Source organism: Eublepharis macularius, chromosome 5 (assembly GCF_028583425.1).
Source record: "Eublepharis macularius isolate TG4126 chromosome 5, MPM_Emac_v1.0, whole genome shotgun sequence".
Taxonomy (NCBI): domain Eukaryota; kingdom Metazoa; phylum Chordata; class Lepidosauria; order Squamata; family Eublepharidae; genus Eublepharis; species Eublepharis macularius.
Genome location: NC_072794.1, coordinates 74,998,721 through 75,018,491, shown reverse-complemented (window position 1 = coordinate 75,018,491; position 19,771 = coordinate 74,998,721). Strand labels below are relative to the sequence as shown.

General features: G+C 43.8%; 1 protein-coding gene across 2 annotated transcripts in view; it reads right to left on the bottom strand.

Moving 5' to 3' along the window:
- The window catches only part of DNAI4 (dynein axonemal intermediate chain 4), a 69,544-nt gene that overhangs the window by 35,982 nt on the left and 13,791 nt on the right, over positions 1-19,771 (bottom strand). For both annotated transcript variants that reach the window (XM_054980787.1, XM_054980788.1), the window contains exons 6-8: positions 15,049-15,188; positions 12,622-12,774; positions 7,558-7,755 (exon numbers count right to left, since the gene is read on the bottom strand). In XM_054980787.1, the coding sequence (XP_054836762.1) occupies positions 7,558-7,755; positions 12,622-12,774; positions 15,049-15,188 (491 nt within the window). The remainder of the gene's footprint in view (positions 1-7,557; positions 7,756-12,621; positions 12,775-15,048; positions 15,189-19,771) is intronic.

The following is a 19,771-nucleotide window of genomic DNA, read 5'->3' as shown; positions in this document are numbered from 1 at the left end:
CAGTGTCAAGTATATGGCAAGCCAGTGTTCTCCAGGGAGGTTGTGGGGGTGGGTATTCACCACTAGGCTCACAGGCCTTCGATGCAGTCTCTGTTTGGGGAGCCAGTCAGCTGGAAACACTCCAAGGAAAGTCTTTTTGGTGTGAGGGCTTGTAGATAACACAGATGTCAGCTGTAGGGTATCCATGTTACATATAGTCAAATAAAACGTTTCTTCTATGATTTATCTCAATAACGTTGTCAAAAACCCCATAGACAATCATGTTAACGGTGTTAGGCAGTGCATTGGCAAAACGTATTTCAGCACGCAGATTACCAGTTTTAATCAAGGAGTAGTGGTCCGCACATTCCTGATCTGGAGACAGGTCAAATGCAAACAGCGTGTAGCCCTGAGCAAACTCCTCACGGTTAACTAACAAAGATCTGTCTTTCATATGTTTACCAGCCGCCTGAACCAGATGCATGTATTCCCGCACACAGTTTCCATCTTCAAAGTTGGGTTGTAGAGGTTTAGCAGGTACTTGCTCGCCGTCCAGGTACAGTGCCACAAAATTGATGTCATAATGCTTAAAGTTAAATGGGTTTTTATTATGGGCTCCGCTGAAGGAATCGTTATCTACCAGTCCTATAACTAAAAGCTTGGGTAATTGCCCCAAAAACAAATTCTCTTGGTTGCTGACACGGCTCCCTGCGGGGATGCTAAACACTTTCATGCCCACGCGATCCACAGGGTATTTGGCATTAGCTGTAAAGAGCGCCTCTGCGTGGCCTAAACGGACACCAGGAGCTACTCTTACTTTTTTCACAAAAAGGGAAGCAGACAAGATTTGTAATTTGCACCCCCTATTTGGACCATCTGTCATGAGGCAAAAGGCATCTTTGCTGCGTGTCAGTTTAATTTTGACATCAACTCCATTTACCAGCAGCTTCTCTTGAAAAAACAGATCACTGTGGAGGCGCCCCAGCAGGTCGATTTTTCTGCTTTCAGCAGTCAGGGCTGCTCTTTTAACAAACCCTTTGTTATCTCCATCCAGGGCAGTTGATTCATGATGTCCAGGTGTATCTTTGTAAAACAGGCCTGCAGAGAATTGGGTGGATAGTGTGTCTTCACTATAATTGAGCACTGATTCTATAAAGGCTCTGTAAGGATAGCAGTTGTTACTCTGGCTGATGAGGCGGTCTCCCAGAGTCACGTCCAGCTGGCTAAAGATAGAGGCAATCGGGTAGTTCACCAAACTTACCCTTGCATTTCTATCAAGGTCTGTACCATCATCTTTCACGATCCTGCAACACAGGTAAAGTAGAGTGTTGTTTAAATCCATGTAGTCTTCACCATTTCCCGCGATGAAAAAGTCCAGTGGTGCTGATTCTGACAAAGCCGCCAGGGGTGGGACTTCAATAAATAGACACCTCTCGATGCTCGTTTGCGTAGGGGCTATTTGGAACAGGTCTAGTTCTGATTTGGTGCATTCTTCTGAGCCGCTGTGAATAAAAGCCATTGCTGCTTAAAATATGTCTCCAGGGCTCGGAGGCTGTCTCCCTGCGCTTCTCTTTGCCTTCCGCTTCTGAGGCCCGCGGCGCTTCACAGCTTTTCTTTTAAAGGGGTGTGGAGGGCCAGTTAATGGAACACGTGATGCTTTTCTTTTAAGCCCTCGTTGCCTTTTAAGATACATGAGGCCTGACCCCTCTTGTGGTGTAAGTGGGCTCATTTTATTCAGAACTGCTTCAGAAACATGCCCCACTACATCTTTAGCAATATTTCGAGCTGCATTTTTTACATGGGGCTTTATGAGCTCAAATCCTCTTCTCAAAAGAGGGACGGCTTTTCGGAAAAGGCTCCGGAATATGCCCCCAACACCTGCCCCATACATAACAGGGGCTCCTTGGAATCCAGGAAGGGCGTTTCCAGCTTGGTTCCTGTAGTAATGCCTGTAAACATCTGGGTCGCCATAGCTTTTTAAGATGACCATCTTTATGTGCTTAAAAGACCAGGGCTTTCCGAGGACGAAAGTGAAGCTTCACGATCACCTTGCCGAGACGAAATGGCACGTTCTTGTTCTGATCCGTCTTAATTTCAATAGTGATAGTGTCTATGTGGTGCTTACTGACAGGTACGTAATGAGGCTTGTCATAAGTAATGTTAATACGCTCATTGCTTTCTCCACGAACTGGGACACACCGGAGTAGGGGGACGTAGTAGTCCCCCACTATCTGATACTCCACGATGTCTGTATAAACGTACAAGCTGTTGAACCCCCCTGTAATATCTGCAGTAAATGGTATTTTTTGGACAGGTTTATTCGGGACCAAGCCTAATATGTGGGCCAGCTCTCCACTTGCTGAGATAGTATGGGGGTCTGGAGCATAAATCTTAACCTTTTGAGAAACAAGGTCATAGCGCAGCACCGCCCCTGGGGGTTTAGGGTGTTCTTCTATAGCAATGTTCATGGCATCAACCAAGCTAAACATGTCTTTGTAATATCCTTGTCTCAGAGGGAAGCCCCATTTCTCCCCATCCTTTGCCATTTCAAATGTTGTAGTTTGGGGGATGGTTCTCCAGCTGTGTGGGTAATGTATTTCAACCATCGCCACCTCCCAAGCACCAAGAAGTTCCAATGGCCGAGCTAGTCGGATGGTGAAAGCAGCAGTGGTGTTCTGTGGGAATACATCTGCGCAAGCATTGCTAGGGAGGGTGACGTAGAACCCACTATCCATCTTCTTTTTCGTAGATGGGATTGCAAAGGCGGGAAGCAAGCACCCAGCTGTTAAATTTATCAGGCCAGCCTAACCACTTTACTAGATAGTACTTTCTCTTCCCCCTGCCTTTTGATGCTAAAACTTTCTCAATTCTGTACACCCTGTCTGCTTTTGCCTTAACTTTCTGTAACTCTTCAGGATAGAATGACCCTATGACGGGGTCTTCAGCAAAATCTTTGAGCTGGTATACAGGCCTCTTCCCTCTACGGATGACCTGTTCCACTATGAATATTTCATCTGTGTAGCTTTGTTCATAACCTTTTACAAATAGCCCTTTGCTTTTAGACACTCGCACATGGTCTCCTTTTTTAAACAGAGGATTCTCCCCTTCCTTTTCTTTTGTCACAAAACAGTCTCCATAAACCATTCTCCAGACCATCTGAGCATTGGCCGAATTTACATCTGCAGGCCGGGCCCTAATTGTCCTGTGAAAGCTGTGATTATACGTTTTTATGAGCAGAGGTAACACGTCAATATACCTGAATGTATTGTTGGCTGTAAAATACCTCCACATTTTTGTTTTTAAAGTTCGGTTGAAGCGTTCCACAATGGCTGCTTTGACTTCACTGTTGGTGACAAAGTGGTGAACTCCATGCTTCTTTAACACACTGCTTACAGACTTGTTTAAAAACTCTTTGCCACGATCAGTCTGAAGCTTGGCGGGCTTTCTACCTTGCCTGAAAATATCATTAAAGGCTTTTGACACCCCCTCCCCTGTTTTGTCTTTTAGGACTGAAGCCCAGGCATATTTAGACAGGATGTCCACCACTGTTAAAATGTACTTGTACCCCTCATTGTATTTGGAAAACTGCTGCATATCCACTAAATCAGCCTGCCATTGGGCATCCAGACCAGAAACTATGGTCTTGTTTCTCTTAAAATGAACCCTGGCCTGCTTGTGCAATGTGTAAGCATCTTGCTCTGAAAGCCAGGCAGCAACATTATTTCGAGTTAGAGTTTTAGATTGCTTTTTGGCCGCGTGGAAGAGAGGGGTCACCCCACCAAAACTACCTGTTTCTCCAGGTGTATAATATATATTCTTTAATATCGCCTCCTCCCCCGACATCTCTACCTCCACCCCGCTTAACACAATTATGACCATTCAGGGTAAAAAATAAAATGTTTTATTGTGACAAACTAACTCCTCTTCTGCTCTTCACTCTGATTAAGGCAAAAGCATGACACGCAGGAGATGTTCATATCCACATGGCTGCCGATGTGCAGATTCTCAAAAGCTTGGATAACGTCCTCATCAAACTGGTGTAACAGAATAAAAAAAGGCATAGTTCAGTGAAAAGGCCCCTCAGAGGCCACCCCCCACCCAACTTCATTAGCCACCCCATTCACAAACACAAATATTGATTTACCTCAGTACCTGTGAGTGTTGAACTGTGCTTTCTATGTCCATAGATTCATTTAAAGGTCCATCCTCCTCCTGGTCCTCTGCCACATCCTCAAACTCCTCAGCAGGGGTCCGGAAAACACACCACATAGGGTTGGGTATCCTAAAATCCATTTCATCTGCAGGGGGGCCGGTTAACCCCGTCTGTGTTCCATGCTGGTTTCCCCATGTTTGTAGCATTGGATTTTCTATGATAGTGGGGGGAATTAGATCCAGCTCCGGAGACTTGGCCTGCTCACCTGCCTCAATCTTCCCGTTGCGAATCCGGTAAGTACAATACATAGGGAGGAGCTCTCCAAAATACATCTTAGGTGCCAACGGTGTCTTAAATTCCTGGGGCCTCACAGGAGTATCCATGTTATCAGCAAGAGCCCAGCCGCGTGTCTGCTAGCGCAAAATGGCTTCTTTCCTAAAAACCACCTTGTATGGGTGTGTCTAAGAGCATCCTATTGGTTGGGGGTGAATGGGCGTGTTGATAGAGGGGTCACACGGCCATACTCAGCCAATAGCTGTGGTGGTTACCCCATTTCCGGGGTGGGGTGCAGCAGGCGGAAGTTCACTGACGTGGAAGTGGGTGGTGTTTGCGAAAGGAGATCCAGTTACATTGCAGGGGTTGTGGCCTTCCCATGTCACTTCCGCTGAGGTAATAGGGGAGGGGTGGCCTGCACACGTCACTTCCGATGATACAGCAAATATGCAAAATGCCTAATTAATATGCATGGTATACCCGTCACTTCCGATGATGTCATGGGTGGGGGTGGCCAGCTTACGACAATTCCGGCGATGTGGCAGGGGGAGTGGTCTGCTGGCGTCACTTCCGATGGCGTCAGGGGTTGTGGCGCAGCTTGCCCACGTCATTTCCGGTGGCGTGGCTTGATGGCGTCATTTCCGGCGGCGGGGCTTGATGGCGTCATTTCCGGTGACGTCACAGGAGGGCGCCATTGCTTACGTCACATCCGGTGACGTAATGCCTCATTAATTATTCATGGTATACCCTTTTACTACTCACATCTTCCACAACTTCAGCAACTATACTCAGATCCAGATCCTACTGGTGCCATATTTAATGTAAATAGTTGGGGGGGGGGGTTACAGGAGGAAATTTGGCTGTAATTTGTGCTGCGGCAGGATCTTTTGGTTTGTTGGTTCTTCTGCTTTCAACCTCATTAGTTATTTATCTCTTGTTCTCTCTGAGCAGATCTCGTGTCCCTGGAGCTCAGAAGGCTTAAGTAGCAGTACAAGGTTGCTGCTCATTTTTTATTTTTATGAACAATTATATCATTATGAATTAATTGTCATAAAAATAAAATTTAAAAATGAACAGTGATTTTGACTGTCTACAAAGTGAAACAATGGTAGTTTGAGAAGAATGGATGATTTACAGCTGTTTCATGAACACCAAGAGAAAACTGGCCTTCCTCAAAACAATTGGGAAGTGATTAATTAAGCTGTAAAATGAAAAGAAGGGAGGGAAATTTAAAGAGGCAGCAACACTGAGAACTTCAGTAGCTCTCTTGCTGTAGTTACATTTTAAGTGTTTTTTTTTTAATCAACATAATGATGATCTGAAAAGATCATGGGAAAACAACACACAAAACACTTAAATGCAATGGGTTTGCCAGTGATGTTTTCTGGTCTGCATGTTAAAACTGAGTGAAGAAACAATGGCAATTACAAATCAAATGATTAGTGTGGAACCATCCATAACTTACTAGGTGATAAGAATCAATTTCCATAAATGAAATGAAGTTACTTTTATCAAAATAAAAAATAGGTTTAACTTACTACTAAATACTCAGTTCTTTGAATCAGTTGACTTTTTGAGTTACTAAATAATAACTACCAGCTATAGCTAGGAATTAGTACAGAACTGGCATACACATTTTGAGGAGAACTGAGTAATGATGACCAGTCCAAAACATTCCCACCTCACCAAATTGTAATGGTTGGATCATATCCACAGGGATGTTAACTGTTGATGCCAAGTTGAATAGTATTAACATTCAAATGAGCTGGGACACCACAAAGAATTGTGGCCCAACTCCCAACTCTGGGAAATTCATGGAAATTTGGGGGTAGAGCCTAAGGAAGGTGGCGATTGGGGATTGGTGGGACCTTGGTGGGGTAAGATGCCATATACAGTATGCCACTCTCCCAAGCCATACTTTTCTGCCTCTCTGGGAATTCCCTTGAGTAGGCAGAGACTCCTACCTTTGCTGCAGGTAGCCTCATTGAATTGTTTTCATTACCTACATGGGGACCAGCCACTTTATTACTAGGTGCAGTGATGGCTGAACTGTAGAGGTTAGCTGTGCCTGTATTTGGCACTATGTTTCCAAGGAAAATATTTAATTCTAATTTCTTATCATTTTCCATGGCGCTGGTGTCCTTAACTGAGGGACTAAGAGGCAGTAAAAAAAGGAGAACAGAAGAGAAAGAAACCAAAAAAGTATGGGGTAGAAAGTTGAAGAAAAGATGGAGATAAGGAAGAGAAGGAAAGGGGGAAAGAGGGATACAAGAGAAGGGAGAGACCAATGAAGCAACAGGAGGAAATGATGCTGTGCAAGCACCATGACTGTGATATTTAAGGAGACGGTATGTGAACGCTACAGCTAATTTTATACAACACTTTAAATTTGCAGTGGTGTTTTTACCAGCTGTATTGCATTTGTTCACTCAGCTTCAGGTTAGGAAATTCCTGGAGATATGGGGGCAGAAAGTGGAAAGAGTAGAAGTTTGGGGGAAAGACAGAGTTTAGAACAGATGTGATGACTACCTTTCCAAACTGCCATTTTCTCCAAGGGAACCTATCTCCACAGTCTGGAGAAAAGATGTGATTCTAGGACAATGCCAGGGCCCACCTGGTGGTTGGCAACCCTACACTAAGCTGTAAAATAGGTCACCACTATTCCCAGTTTATAGATGGGGTTCTGAGGTGAGTCTATAATAGATATGGAACTTCACAATAGGAGGCCTGAATTTAAGTCTGTTTACGATTCACGGCTGGCCCAAATCTACCTCCTTTCAAATGGTGGTAGAGAAAATGCAGAAACATTGTCAACATGGCTTGACCCACCCACTGAAGATCTGTGTCCTCCTAAGCATATGCATTTGTTCTGATTATTTAAAATAATGCTCTATAAGCCTATTTTAAAGAATCCAAATAATTAGCTTAAGGAACTAATGGAAACCCAAATTTCAATAAATGTGGAGATAGGTTGATATACAGATGGTCCAAAGTGAATCATTTATTGGTAGTGAACTTAAGAAATCCTTCCTTCCTACCTGTTTCCTGAAAGCAAGCAATTTAAATTACAGGCATTTGCAATCTCTTTTAACCAGCATGAAAAGCTGTTGCTCGGTTTAGGATTAGAATGAAATATCTGCTAACAAGTATACCTATGAAGACAGGAAGCTGCCGATAAGCTGCAAGTTTAGGCTGAAAAATATTCTCCATTAGAACTCTCTCCATATAAAATAAATCTTGTTGAAATTTTTCAGATTTCATTATAGCTTCTGAGCGGTCCTCTTCCTCTTCATGGATCTGGGAGAGTATTACACTTTCAAGATCAATGATGGAGCTTGATGTGATGCTCGCTGAAAAAACAAATGTTAGAATGGGCAGATTTAAGAGAATAAACCAGTATATTTTTCATGAGGAATTACTGGAAGCATGTTTTTCATAATCTAGGAATGCTTCCAATTTTGCCTCATCTGCATTTAGTGTGGTTTCAGATGATATAACTATTCTGTGTATTTGGAGTTATAACTAACCCCAGAAAGGTATTCAAAATATGTAAACCTACTCACACCAATCTGTACTACTCGATCATATAGGTAAATGGGTTATTTTCTCTATGGAAACCACATTTTAATTGCATTTTTTTTCAATCTGAAGATTTCACTAAAAAGGCATGGGATTAATTAGACCTCCAATTAAAATGAATTGGGGAAGCGCGGACACCCAACTTACTGGGCGGATGGTTTGCTGCCGCGGGCGGGGAGGCAAGGCAAGGCATGGCGGCCGCCATGTTGGCTTGCCTGGCATTCCCTGGGTGAGCCAGCAGCCAATGGGATTCAAATCCTGGCCACCCAATCAGAGGTGGCCGGGGGGGGGTTGGGGGGCAGGGTTTGCTACTGGACCTCAGGGAAGCAGTCTTTCCTCTGGTCTGGCAGTTTTGTATTTAAATCGCAGCTGCCCCATGCCTCTGCACAAAATTCTAAGTCTAGAATGTTTTGGGATCTGTGAGAACCTCTAGAAATTTACAGGCATTAAAAGCCCTGGATACCATGCCCTGTATGATTATATAACCTTGAACTAAAAAACCCTAATCCTGAATACATTTTGTAGTGTTTATATGAAATTGTAGTAATTAGAAAATGCATTTTTAAAAAATACTAAATTCAGATCTGTTTGATTTAAATAGCAAATTAGTAAATTATTGGATGGTCAGTTTTTTCCCTCAAAAGTCCTGACAAGATGAGATGGTATGATATGGGATCAACTCTTCTTAGTATTTTTAAAGACTTGTGCTAGCTGCTGCGCCAGGTCCTGATTCACACTAGGGCTGCAGCACAGGGGAACAAACTCTTCCATCTCGGTGGGGGTTTACCACTAAAAACTGACACATTCCCGTGCTGTTATTAGTCCTAGTCCTTATTAGTCAGCCAAAGAGAAGGTAATTTCTATTAGCATTTTTAATTATTTATTTATAGTCTGCCTTTCTCACAAAGACTCAAGGCTGATTACTCAGTGTTAGTCAATATGATCAACGGCTAGGGCATTCAATAAACAATACAATATAGTATGGATTGCAGAAATCTGAAGATGTGCATAAAGCCAAACACAGCTGAAACATTACTGAAACAAAACATAATTAATTTGACATAACAGCTGTTTCGTTTTCGCGGCCATGTCGGACGCTCCTCTCGGCAGGTCCGAGAAGAAGCGGCCGAGCACCCTGACCGGGCGGCGGATCTGCAAAGGTTAGCCCCCAGGGCTCCCAGGGAGGGAGTCTGGGTCCGGGATGCGACGGGAAGAGCCCTCTGGAAGATCGAGGCAGGGGGTAAATTGCCCGTTTGTCCCTATGGAGGCCGGGAGACGTGCGCGGCGCCTTGTGTGCTGCCGGGCCAAGGAAAACGGCAAAGAACAGGATTAGGCGGAAGCCTGTAAGTAAGCAAATCCCTTCTGTTACTACAAGCGCATGTGAAGGAGTGGTGGGATCTGAAGCTTAGAAGATTCGGATTTTTCCCCCCTCGCAGAGTCTCGGAAGATTGGCGGTCCCCCCCCCCTAAAATGGCAGCAAAAAAACAGAGTCCTGCTTTGGGCAAGTCAGTTTCGGCTGCCCTGCAGGGAAGAGGCAAGTCGCTCGAGGAACTGGTGAAAAGATCGGTTACTGAAGCCATAAAACCCTTTGTTGACAAGCTGAATGAAACAGATCAAAGGGTGGGCTTAATTGAGAGCGATGTGAAAGCCATCAAGGAAGTAGTGGGGGAGGCAGAGAAGTCTGCTCGGGAAAATGCGTCACTTATGAGAGCAACGAACAAGGAGCTAAAGTTGGTGGAAAATCAGCTGATTGGGCTGCAAGTGGAACGAACACAGACCATTTTGCGTCTCCAGAATGTTAAAGAGGAGGAAAACGAGGATTTGTGGGATCTTGCCTCGGAACTTTTAGCGTCACCCACGAGGGCAACTAAAGAAGAAGTAAAAAGCGCCATTTTGGGAGTCCGTCGGGCATCTTCAAAATATGCAATGAAGCGGCAGCTGCCTCGCAAGATCGTTATTGAGTTCTCATCCAGGAGGGTCCGGGACAATATCCTATATAACTCATATAATGCGGAGTTGGACTTTCTGGGAAATAAAGTCAAGATACTGAAGGACGTTCCATTTTTAGTTCGGAAGAGAAGATTTAAGTATAAAAAGCTGGCTGCTCTTTTGAGGGAACGTGACATAAAGTACAAATGGCTATTTCCGGAAGGAATCGGGTTTAGTTATAAAGATCAAGCTTACAAGATTAATTCGGAAGATCAGCTAAGGGATTTTGTGGACAAAAATCCAGAATTTGGGCCAGACATCAAGCAAAAAGAAGAAGATTTGAAGCCTGAAGGGAGGGGGGAGGCAACGAGCGCTGCGGCTGTAGCTGCTCAGAGAGAACTGCGTCCGAGGCCCAGAGGGGGGGAAAAGATTTAATTTGAATTGTAATTTGTATTTTGTAAGATCAACCATTCCATCATTACCTTATTAAGCTATTTTTTAATTACGGCAGTATGAAGGGAAAGCACTGAAGTGTAGTGTTTAGTGTTTGTAAGTTGCCTTCCCCTTTTTTCCACCCCCTTCCCCCTCTTCTTATTCTCCCTTCTTTCCCTTCCCTTGTACTATTGTAGTTTTTTGTAGTTTATTGTTTTAGATGTTAAAAAGAATAAAAATGTTTAAAAAAAATAATTTGACATAACAGATTAAACAATGCAGAAATTACCCAGTAGGAGCATATTTACATCAATGGACAGTATGCAGTAGTATAGCCTACAGGCCCTGTCCCTTTACCAAAGTATCACTTTGCCATTTCTTATAGCACAGCCCTATAATCTGACTAGAAAGCCCTCCTGAATAATTCAGTTTTGCATAGTTTGCAGAAAGCAAGGAGAGTGGGAACTTTTCTGGCATCTTCAGGCAAACCTGAAGGCAGGGGTCACTACAGAGAATACATGTGTATGGGCAGCTGTTGATTTAGTCCATTTGCAGGGTGGTATCTGCAGAAGGTCCTGTTCAGATAAGCAAAACTACTGTAGCAAAACATAGGGTGAGAAGCAGTCCTGCAGATCTGAGAGGCCAAGGTCATGAAGGGCTTTGTATGTGACAGACAAAACTTTGAACTGAGTCTGGTGATTGATGGGTAGCCAACTGAGTGACTGCAGAATGGGAGTAATATGCATGCCAGCTCCTGATAATAATTGAGGTGCAGCATTCCGCTCCAGCTGGAGTCTCTGAGTTTGACTTTGAGAGGAGACCTACAGAGTGCTTTATAGTAGACTAGACTTGATGTTACTGTGGTGTGGATCCTGGTGGCCAGAACAGCTGTGTCAAGGTAGGGGGCTATCTTCCAGGTTATTCTGAATTGGGAGATGGCCTTTCTTACAGTTACATTGACTTGCTTCTCTAGTAGAAGTGTTAGATCCAGTATTACCCCATGTCTCTTAACTGAGTCAAAAAGGTTCAACTGAACCTCATCATACTGATAGGTTGAGTAACCCTTTGCCACCTTGCCATGGGCCCACATAGCAGCTCTTAGCCTTTTAAAAATCACCAGAAAAAACTGAACTGTGTACTTGGTCTTTAATCTTGTACTAGTGCTAAACTAGCATCAGTTTGCCATAGTCCATCTCTGAGGGCACAGCCTAGCAGTAGTGGGGGAGACAGGGTGGATAAAAATCAATGATTTTTTTAAAAAAATCAAAAAAATCAGATTTTTTTTATTTAAATCAGATTTTTTTGATCGGATTTTTTTGATTTAAATTGGATTTTTTTAAATAAAATGCTTTTTGAGGAAAATATATTACCATCCAAAGGTTATTCCATCATGAAATAAAGATTAGTTTTTAATTATGTAGAATAAGGCTGTATATGTTTAATTTTTTTGGTAAATAAATTCCATTAATCCATTCACAATGTCATGCTCTTCGAGAGGTTTTTGTAAGATTATTGGGCAGTTTCTCTGCCTACAAGATATTATCACAGATGCTTGGTTTTGCAGTTCTCAAAACTGAATTTGTGTCAGCTCGGCAGAGATCACATGCCTCTTCTTCACAGCAAAAATGTTATAACATGAACAGAGTTGAGAAAAAGACCTTAATCCTATTGTTCTACAAACCTATGAAGACAGAATCAACCCCTTCAGTGCTAAGTTTCAAGAAGTTCAGTGAATAGAAACAATATTTTTCTGATTGTTTGGAGTGGAATAGATCTGCACAAGAAGAAACTAAGTGGGAGGAGGGAGGGGCAAGCAGTACAAAATGAAAGTGAAACTTTTTGAGCACAATACTGCACAAGTCTTTGGATCTTTTGTGTGTATGACCTGAGGTTTATCACATTCTTTCCGTGGAGGAAAAAACCTATAATGGCAGCAGGCCGTAAAAGAGACCCAGTTTGGGAATACTTTAATGAAGTTCCTTTACCTATCGGTAAGGCAGGCATGCGTGCAAAATGCAAACACTGCAACAAAGAAATACAAGGCCTGGTGGCCCAAATGAGTCTTTATGTAGAAAACTATGATTTAAATCAAGCCTTACTGACTAGTGATTTAAATCGTGATTTAAATCAGTTTGATTTAAACCAAATCCACCCTGGGGGGAGAGAAGTGATACTTTTGTATAATTACTTACATAGCATGCAAGTAATACTTGTTAAGTTACAGGGCTAGCATAAAATGCAGCTTAAGAACTAAATGTTGTTGTAGGAAAAAATACCTCTGTCCTCAGAAACTGAAGAAGTGGTTTTATCATGTTCTTTGACAGCCGATTTACTGCTAGTCACGGTTACTGGTCTGCTAGTTTTTTCTGCAACTACGGCCTCCAAAGCACTAAAGGAATCATATAAATCCCAGTTGGTGGCCATTATCTCTAGAAATAAAGGACATGGTTAGGTAGACCTTGTTCTTATATTACACAAAAAGCGAAAATGATCATTATACTTTGTGTAGCAAATGCAGTCTCTCTTAACCAGATGCATTAAGGAAACCTAATTAGAACCTATAAAATCCTTTCAATGCATGCATAGCTTTCCATAGTTACAAATGGATATCCTTATTATAAAGCATGTCATCAGCAGCACTCCATATATGCCAACATTCCAAACAGTCTTCTAAAAACGTCAGTGCTTCATAATCTCCTAAAGTGATGGGAAACTGTATAGCACCCCACCATATGGACAAAGTGTTCCTGCACAAACCTATGCTGCAAATTTATTTAATTATGCAAAACCAACCAAACACACCTCTCATTGTGAAAGAGAAAGTAAATAAGTTCAAGTGAGTATGAAATCACTTACTGTGCCAAGGGGAATTGATAAAGGCAAAAGAGAAGCAATGCAAAGGAGGACAGAAACACTAACCCAGGTGCTATTCAGCATTGCTTAGTCATGATGACAGCCTTGTCCAGAGTAACCAAAGAATCCCTAACTTTACATTCCCTACATTTTTTATACCATGTTAAGTTTTGGTTTGGAGCTAATGGTTTGAATTCAAACTACCATTAAAATTCCTTTCCTGTGTAGCTGTCTGTTCTCCTCCTCAGCCCCTCAAGAATGGCATGGCACTGGGCCTGCAAGGTGGCAGAATTCACTTTAGAAATTTTTTTTGCCAAGAAACCATGCAAGAGCAGCAGGAAGGGAGGCATTTCTGCCTGTTCCTCTTCCCACAACATTCCTGTGTCACATCCTGCCCCATTTCTGCGAGTCCCCCAACCTTCAGATATAGCTTTTTGAGGAAAGCAGGGAACTTCAGGGAAATGAGAGAATCAGCAAAGGTTTATTCCATGAACTTTCTTCCTTTTGTATAGGTTGTTTTTCTTTGTATAGTACAAGAGGGACTGAGAAAACACCATTTCTAGCAGCACCATTAGGGCCTAGCTACACAATATGTTGTCCCTGTATCTCCTCATACCCCACCCTGTCTGCTCTGGATCCTGTTGACCAGACATGAGCTACAATTTCTGTATTCAGAACCTAATTCCCAGATGTGAGGTGCCTTGGCTGGAATTAGGACCATGGCATGCACTGAAAGGGAGCTTAAGCCTTTCTCCTCCGCTGTTTTCCCAACCAGAAATAGGCCAAGGAGAAATAGTCCCACGGGAGGAACTTTAGGGCAGACCCCACCTTGCACGCACCATACCACCCACCCTAAACATCCCTTCACAGGTTTGGGGCTTCCCAGGCAGGTAAGGCCTGGTCACCATATGCCATCCATCTGTCTAGCCTCCACTTTAGCAGGCAGAGAGCGTTGACCCAAATCCTCAAAGGGTCCTCTCTCGCCTTTTCCAGAGAATCCACCAGACAGGAAGCCCGTTCCCTTTATTTTTATTTTTTTACTTTTTAATTTAAACAAAATGGGGGTACAGAAAGAAAGAGGGTAAGAAGGGGAGGAAAGTCAAAATGAATATATGACTATGTGCTATGAAGTTTACTAAAATATACAGAATTCAAAAACCCAAAACTTTACCAATATTAAAATAGAGATTGATATAATAATTAATTAATTGTTAAGCTTAACTAGCATATATTTTCCCATCTGTACTACACAAGCAAAGTTCAATCCTATTCTTCCTGCTTAATACTGCCTAGGGCTACTGGGGAAAGGGAACTTGAAGTTAACTTGCCCTGTATATGCTGCCACCATTTACTTCACTAGGCCCATTTAGCATGACCAGAGCATTGAGGTCTCTCTGTGGGGTATTTCCCTCAGACAACAACTTCAAGCAGCCAGGGTTAAACAAAACAAAAACGAAATTTTATTTACAAGATGGAACAGAGGAGTGAATGGTGCCCCAGGCCTCTGGGCCTCTGGAAGCCCCAAGGCAGTGGGAAGGCCCAGTGCCATGGCGGCAGACCTTCTTGCAGCCACGCTAGACCTTTCCGGGCCTCTGGAGGCCGCTAGGAGGAGGAGGAGGGGAGGTAAACCATTTTATCCCCAACTCGCTTCTTATCCCCGCATACTGCACCTGCATGGGGATAAGAAAAGAGTCGTCAGCAATATGGTTTGCCTTTTATGTTTAAGGGTAGGAGTGGAAAAAATGGCTTTGTTACTTTATACCCCCACATAAAAGGAGCTCCAGTTTAGTCCATGGCTCTTTCCACATTCTCCAGTAATCTCCAAAACTGTTTTTCAAGCTATTGTTTACCTTTGTCAGCCATGACAATTTTGTCACACTGCACCTCCTTGGTCTTTGGTGCACCATTCAGTGTTTGCATCATTCTGTCAGTATAGCGGTCATTGCCAACTCTGTTTTTACAGAGTTCCATGTATTCTATATTCTGTTGCCTTTGAAAAACAAAACATGGTAGTTTTTTTTTAAAAAAACAGACTGTTTTACTTCAAGAACCTTAGAAATAAACATGCATCTATAGCGTTTTTCTGGAATTCAGTGATGCAGCTGGTGCACTTAAAAAATGATAAACATCTGAGCTCTTTAGAACTATATGGGGGTAGATCTAAAATTGGCCTTTCTCTAATCACATTGTAAAAATGCTGCATTGCAGATATATGTTCTTTAGACAAACAATGAGGTATTGCTTTCTGACACAGTAAATTTTAGGATTCCCTTCAGGGAATAAATAATGCCATCTTCTTGAATGCCCAGAAGGCTAATAGGGTCAGGACCTATAACAATTACAGGTTATTACCATATAAATACTGAGAGCTGTTCTTCCTCATAGCATTTGGGATCAGTAATAGAAGCAGTCTATTACTTTTCTCAGTATACAGTCATAGCCTCTATGAATTTCCCTCTTGAAGAGGTTAGGAATCAAATAAAAGTACTTAGAAAGGCTTTTCTTTCCAGGCAGATCTGGATTCTTTTGTGAAGTACATGTTTGTTTTATTTTATTGTGCTATATTAGGTTATATTTTTGTTACAATAAACGAATATAAGTTACTCTGCAAAAACAGCATATAAATATTTTTAATAAATAAATAAAATGCAGCTCGTTGGCTGAAATACTAATAAAAGTGCTGTGAAGGAACACGAAGTCCAAGAGGTGCAGGACGTCATGTCCTTGAAATATTTTGGAGGCTTCTGTGGCATGACTCTTCAAAAGAGTCCCAGCATCCTCTTACAAATTAGAAGGGGTCATAGGGCACACACTTGGCTGAGCCTTGCAGGACCAGGAGGTGATGGAGATAGCTTGCTTGGAGTAAACCAGTGCTGGGGCTATTCTGAACCCCTCCGCTTCTTCTTTTACAAAGTGTTATCCTCTTCCATGGAATATTGTGTGCATACTTCTTTAAACATTTAGGGTGTGTTGCTCATTCACACATCACACAACATATTGAGGCTTGCCACGGAGAGTAACATAACAACAAGCAACAGCCAGTCACAACAGTCTATCACCCATGTATATGTCATGGTATGTGCTGAATTTCTTACTTTATGTTTCTGTGTACATGCCTGATGCATGTAATGTCTAAGCTGCCCTTGCAACCAGAAAAACTCTAGCAGAATTTGGAGAAATAGTGCAGGGGGGAGGCCAGCAGAGGGAGCAGTTGTGAAGCTAGCCACAAGGCAGCTCTGAGGCATCATTGCAGACTTACCAGTGAGGGACTGATGCTCCTAAATTGTCCCTGGTAGCCTCTTGGTATCCAAAGCACATGGAGACTGCACTATGACTGTGTACAGTGGGATTATTCATCACATCTTTTTAAAAACTATTCATGCACACACTCTTACAATGCCCCTTTTTAACCTGTGGCTTATGCTGCTTCTGTTACATCTTTATTTAATTTATGATCAGCCCCAGTAACTCTTAATTTCACCATGATAATTCAAATAATTATTTTTGCTGGCTTGCAATGATATGATAAAAATTGTTGGATTGATGCCAAGAGTCATTCTATACGTGACTGATCAGCCATATCAGTCTCCATAAGGTATTTTCATTTGTTTAATCGTGGCATTTATATATCCTGCCTTTCTGCTAACATAGAGTCGGGACCCAAGGTGGTTACAGGGCTGGCTGGAGGGTTTTTGGCACCCTTATGTAAACAAATTGTCTCTCCCACCACCAAGACTGCAGAAAAACTACTGCCTGACCACCTCCCCACACCATGGTGAACTGACGTTGCCCTCATGGGGGCCAGGTAGGCTTCCCAGTTGCCCGTCAGTGGTGGGCAATCTCCCGGGGATTTACCCTGCCAATGATCATTGGAAGATGGTAAGCCCCCCAGCGATTGCCCACTACCAACCGGCAACTCAGGAAAGCATGCACCAGTTGTGATCCTAGCACGACGACATTACTTCCCGAAGTGACATCATTGCACCAGCCACGAGCGTGCTCCCATGTTTTGCTGGGACCAATGCTGGCCCCATATGGGCTAGAATTGGCCCTTACAAAGCACAGGAGCATGCCCATGGCCAGTGCAATGATGTCACTTTCTGAGAACCCTAGGAGCAGGATTGTAGTTTCCTGTGGTGCCGCACCTCCCAACAGAAGCTGTTGGGGAGGCAAATATGTCTTGGAAAAGGGTTCCATCTTGGCCCACTAATGGCTCTGCCGGTCATGAGCCCCTCTGATTATTCCAGTGACTCTGACTCGGAGTCTTAGAGGAAGAGCCTCAGGAGCCAAGGCCAGGGGACCAAGAGGGCCTGATGCTGCAGCAGCACCTACTGACCATGCTCAAGCAGCACCAGAGGCCACCCTGCCAGAACCTGCAAGACAGACCATGCCACGAGCCTCTGAGATAACCACTAGACCTCCACCAGCCAGGACACAAATCTGGGCCTGTAGCCCCTCAGGACTGGTTCCCACTCCATAAGAGCAATGTCAGTGGAAGGCCCCAGACAAGGCAGTGCAAAGGACAGGGCTGCCAGGTCCCCATAACCTTCTGGTGAGAGTGGGGGCCTGGTACTCTCTGTTAGGACAATTTTCATGCTCGCGCAAAGTCCGTGCAGGTTCCCGGCCCTGATGCAATGATGACATCACATCCAGAAGATCATGCTTTGCATGGGAATGCTCTTGTACTTTTCATGGGGCCGATTCTAAATCAGCCTGTTTGGGACCAAAATCGGCCCCCATGATGTACGGGAGCACTCCTGTACAAAGCGCAATGACATCACTTCAGGAAGTGATGTCATTGCACCCTGCCAGAAGCACACCCACCGCTTACTTGCCAGGATTGCCTGCTGGAGGCAAGCGATTTCCAAGCAGCTTGCAACCTCCCACCAATCATCAGTGATCAGTGGGAAGTGGGGCAAACCCCTGGGAGTTTGCCTGCCATTGGCGTGCACCTGCGAACCCTAAGCACACATTCCTCGCCTGGATCCAGAACAGGGCTCTGAGAGTGGTGCTGTTTCACAGGATCCTGGCCAAAGCACAGCTGAGTCTCACAAGCCTCCACACCTGCCAGCAAGTGCAACTGAGCCAGATTAACTCTCAACCTATTAGGCTGGCCTTGGGAAAGCTGCATTGTTAGATCAATTGGCCCACTAGCTGCAAGCTCTGTGCTCCAGTGCAAGACCTTGCTCCAAAGCCTAGCCAGCCAAGCCTGAGGAGGAGGAGCCTAGATCCAGCCTGCTTGCAGAGCACGGGACACTGCCCCTCTGATGGATGGGGCAGGGAAAGACTAAGAGGGCCTGTCCCCCAACACAGGGTGGGAAGGACCAGGCTCCCTGCAGGCCACCCACTAGTACCAGGGGTCTGCCGCCTGGGGATGAAGACCATGATTCTGCAGGCATACAGGTTGGCACTATGGCTAGTGCCTTAGGCAATCACATAGGTGTGCTTAATGGATGGGCCAGCCCTGATGGTATAGCAACAATAAACACAATACAAAAATAATTTTAAAACATCATTAAATAGCATGTAGTTAGGTCCTGAGTATTTCAAGCTACTGCATAAGCTGTCTTAAATAGCTTTGTTTTATAGTCCTAAGGATAGGTGCCTGTCTCACCACTCTTAGGGGGAACTGTTACACAGCAGTGGAACAGCAACAAACAAGGGTCCAGGCCTGCGCTATAACAGATTGTACTATTATGAGCAAGGAAACTGCTAGGAGGTAAATTTCCTCACAGTTTCATATCATATTCATTCATATTGTAGGTTTCAAGCACACTGTTGTATCCATTAATAAAGTCTCAGACTACATGACTGTGTCATAGACTTTTTACCATGCATTTTCTTTGTAGAAAACCGTGAGCTCCTAAAGTCAATTTTCAGTGCCCTAGACATGTCAAACACTTGCCTTTGAGCAGCCTACATTGAAAAAACCATACATGACTTCCGGTTTGGGATTCATGGAGGTCTAACGCAGCTCCATTTGCGGAGCTGACCGGACTGCCGTTTTAACCGGCCGGAGGGGTGAAAATAACCCGCGGCCGACTGCTCTCAGGCGGGGAGCAGGCAAAGAACGCTCAAGACCCTAGGGTGAGCTAGATCTCGGATGAGGGGGGGCTCTACTCAAGGAGTCTCCCCCCCAATCCTTGAGGTCCCACCTTGCGACGGGTCGGCTATAATCTCTGCGGCAGTTCTGGGGCCAATTCGGCTGGCATAAGACCTACATACCCAAGCTTCGATCGGGGAGGGAAGTCGAGAGGAGAATTTAAGATCGAAACAGCGATTACAACCCGAGAAAGTTGAAGAGAAGGTAAAGATCGCTATCTCTTGAAACGGGACAGATTGATAAAAACAGAGAGGAAAGAAAGTAGATTTTTAAACTGCAACAGACTAGTGAAAAGGAGGTGAAGACTCGGCAGGAGTTGTATTTTAAAAGAGACTAAATTTAAAGAAGTTATTGCAAAAATCGGACTATTGTTTTGAATACCTGTGGTTTTGGAGCTGTGGGAAAAAGACACCATCACGAGACCTGCTGTGGGAAGACGGGAGACAGGAAGTGCGTAACAACAATAGAGT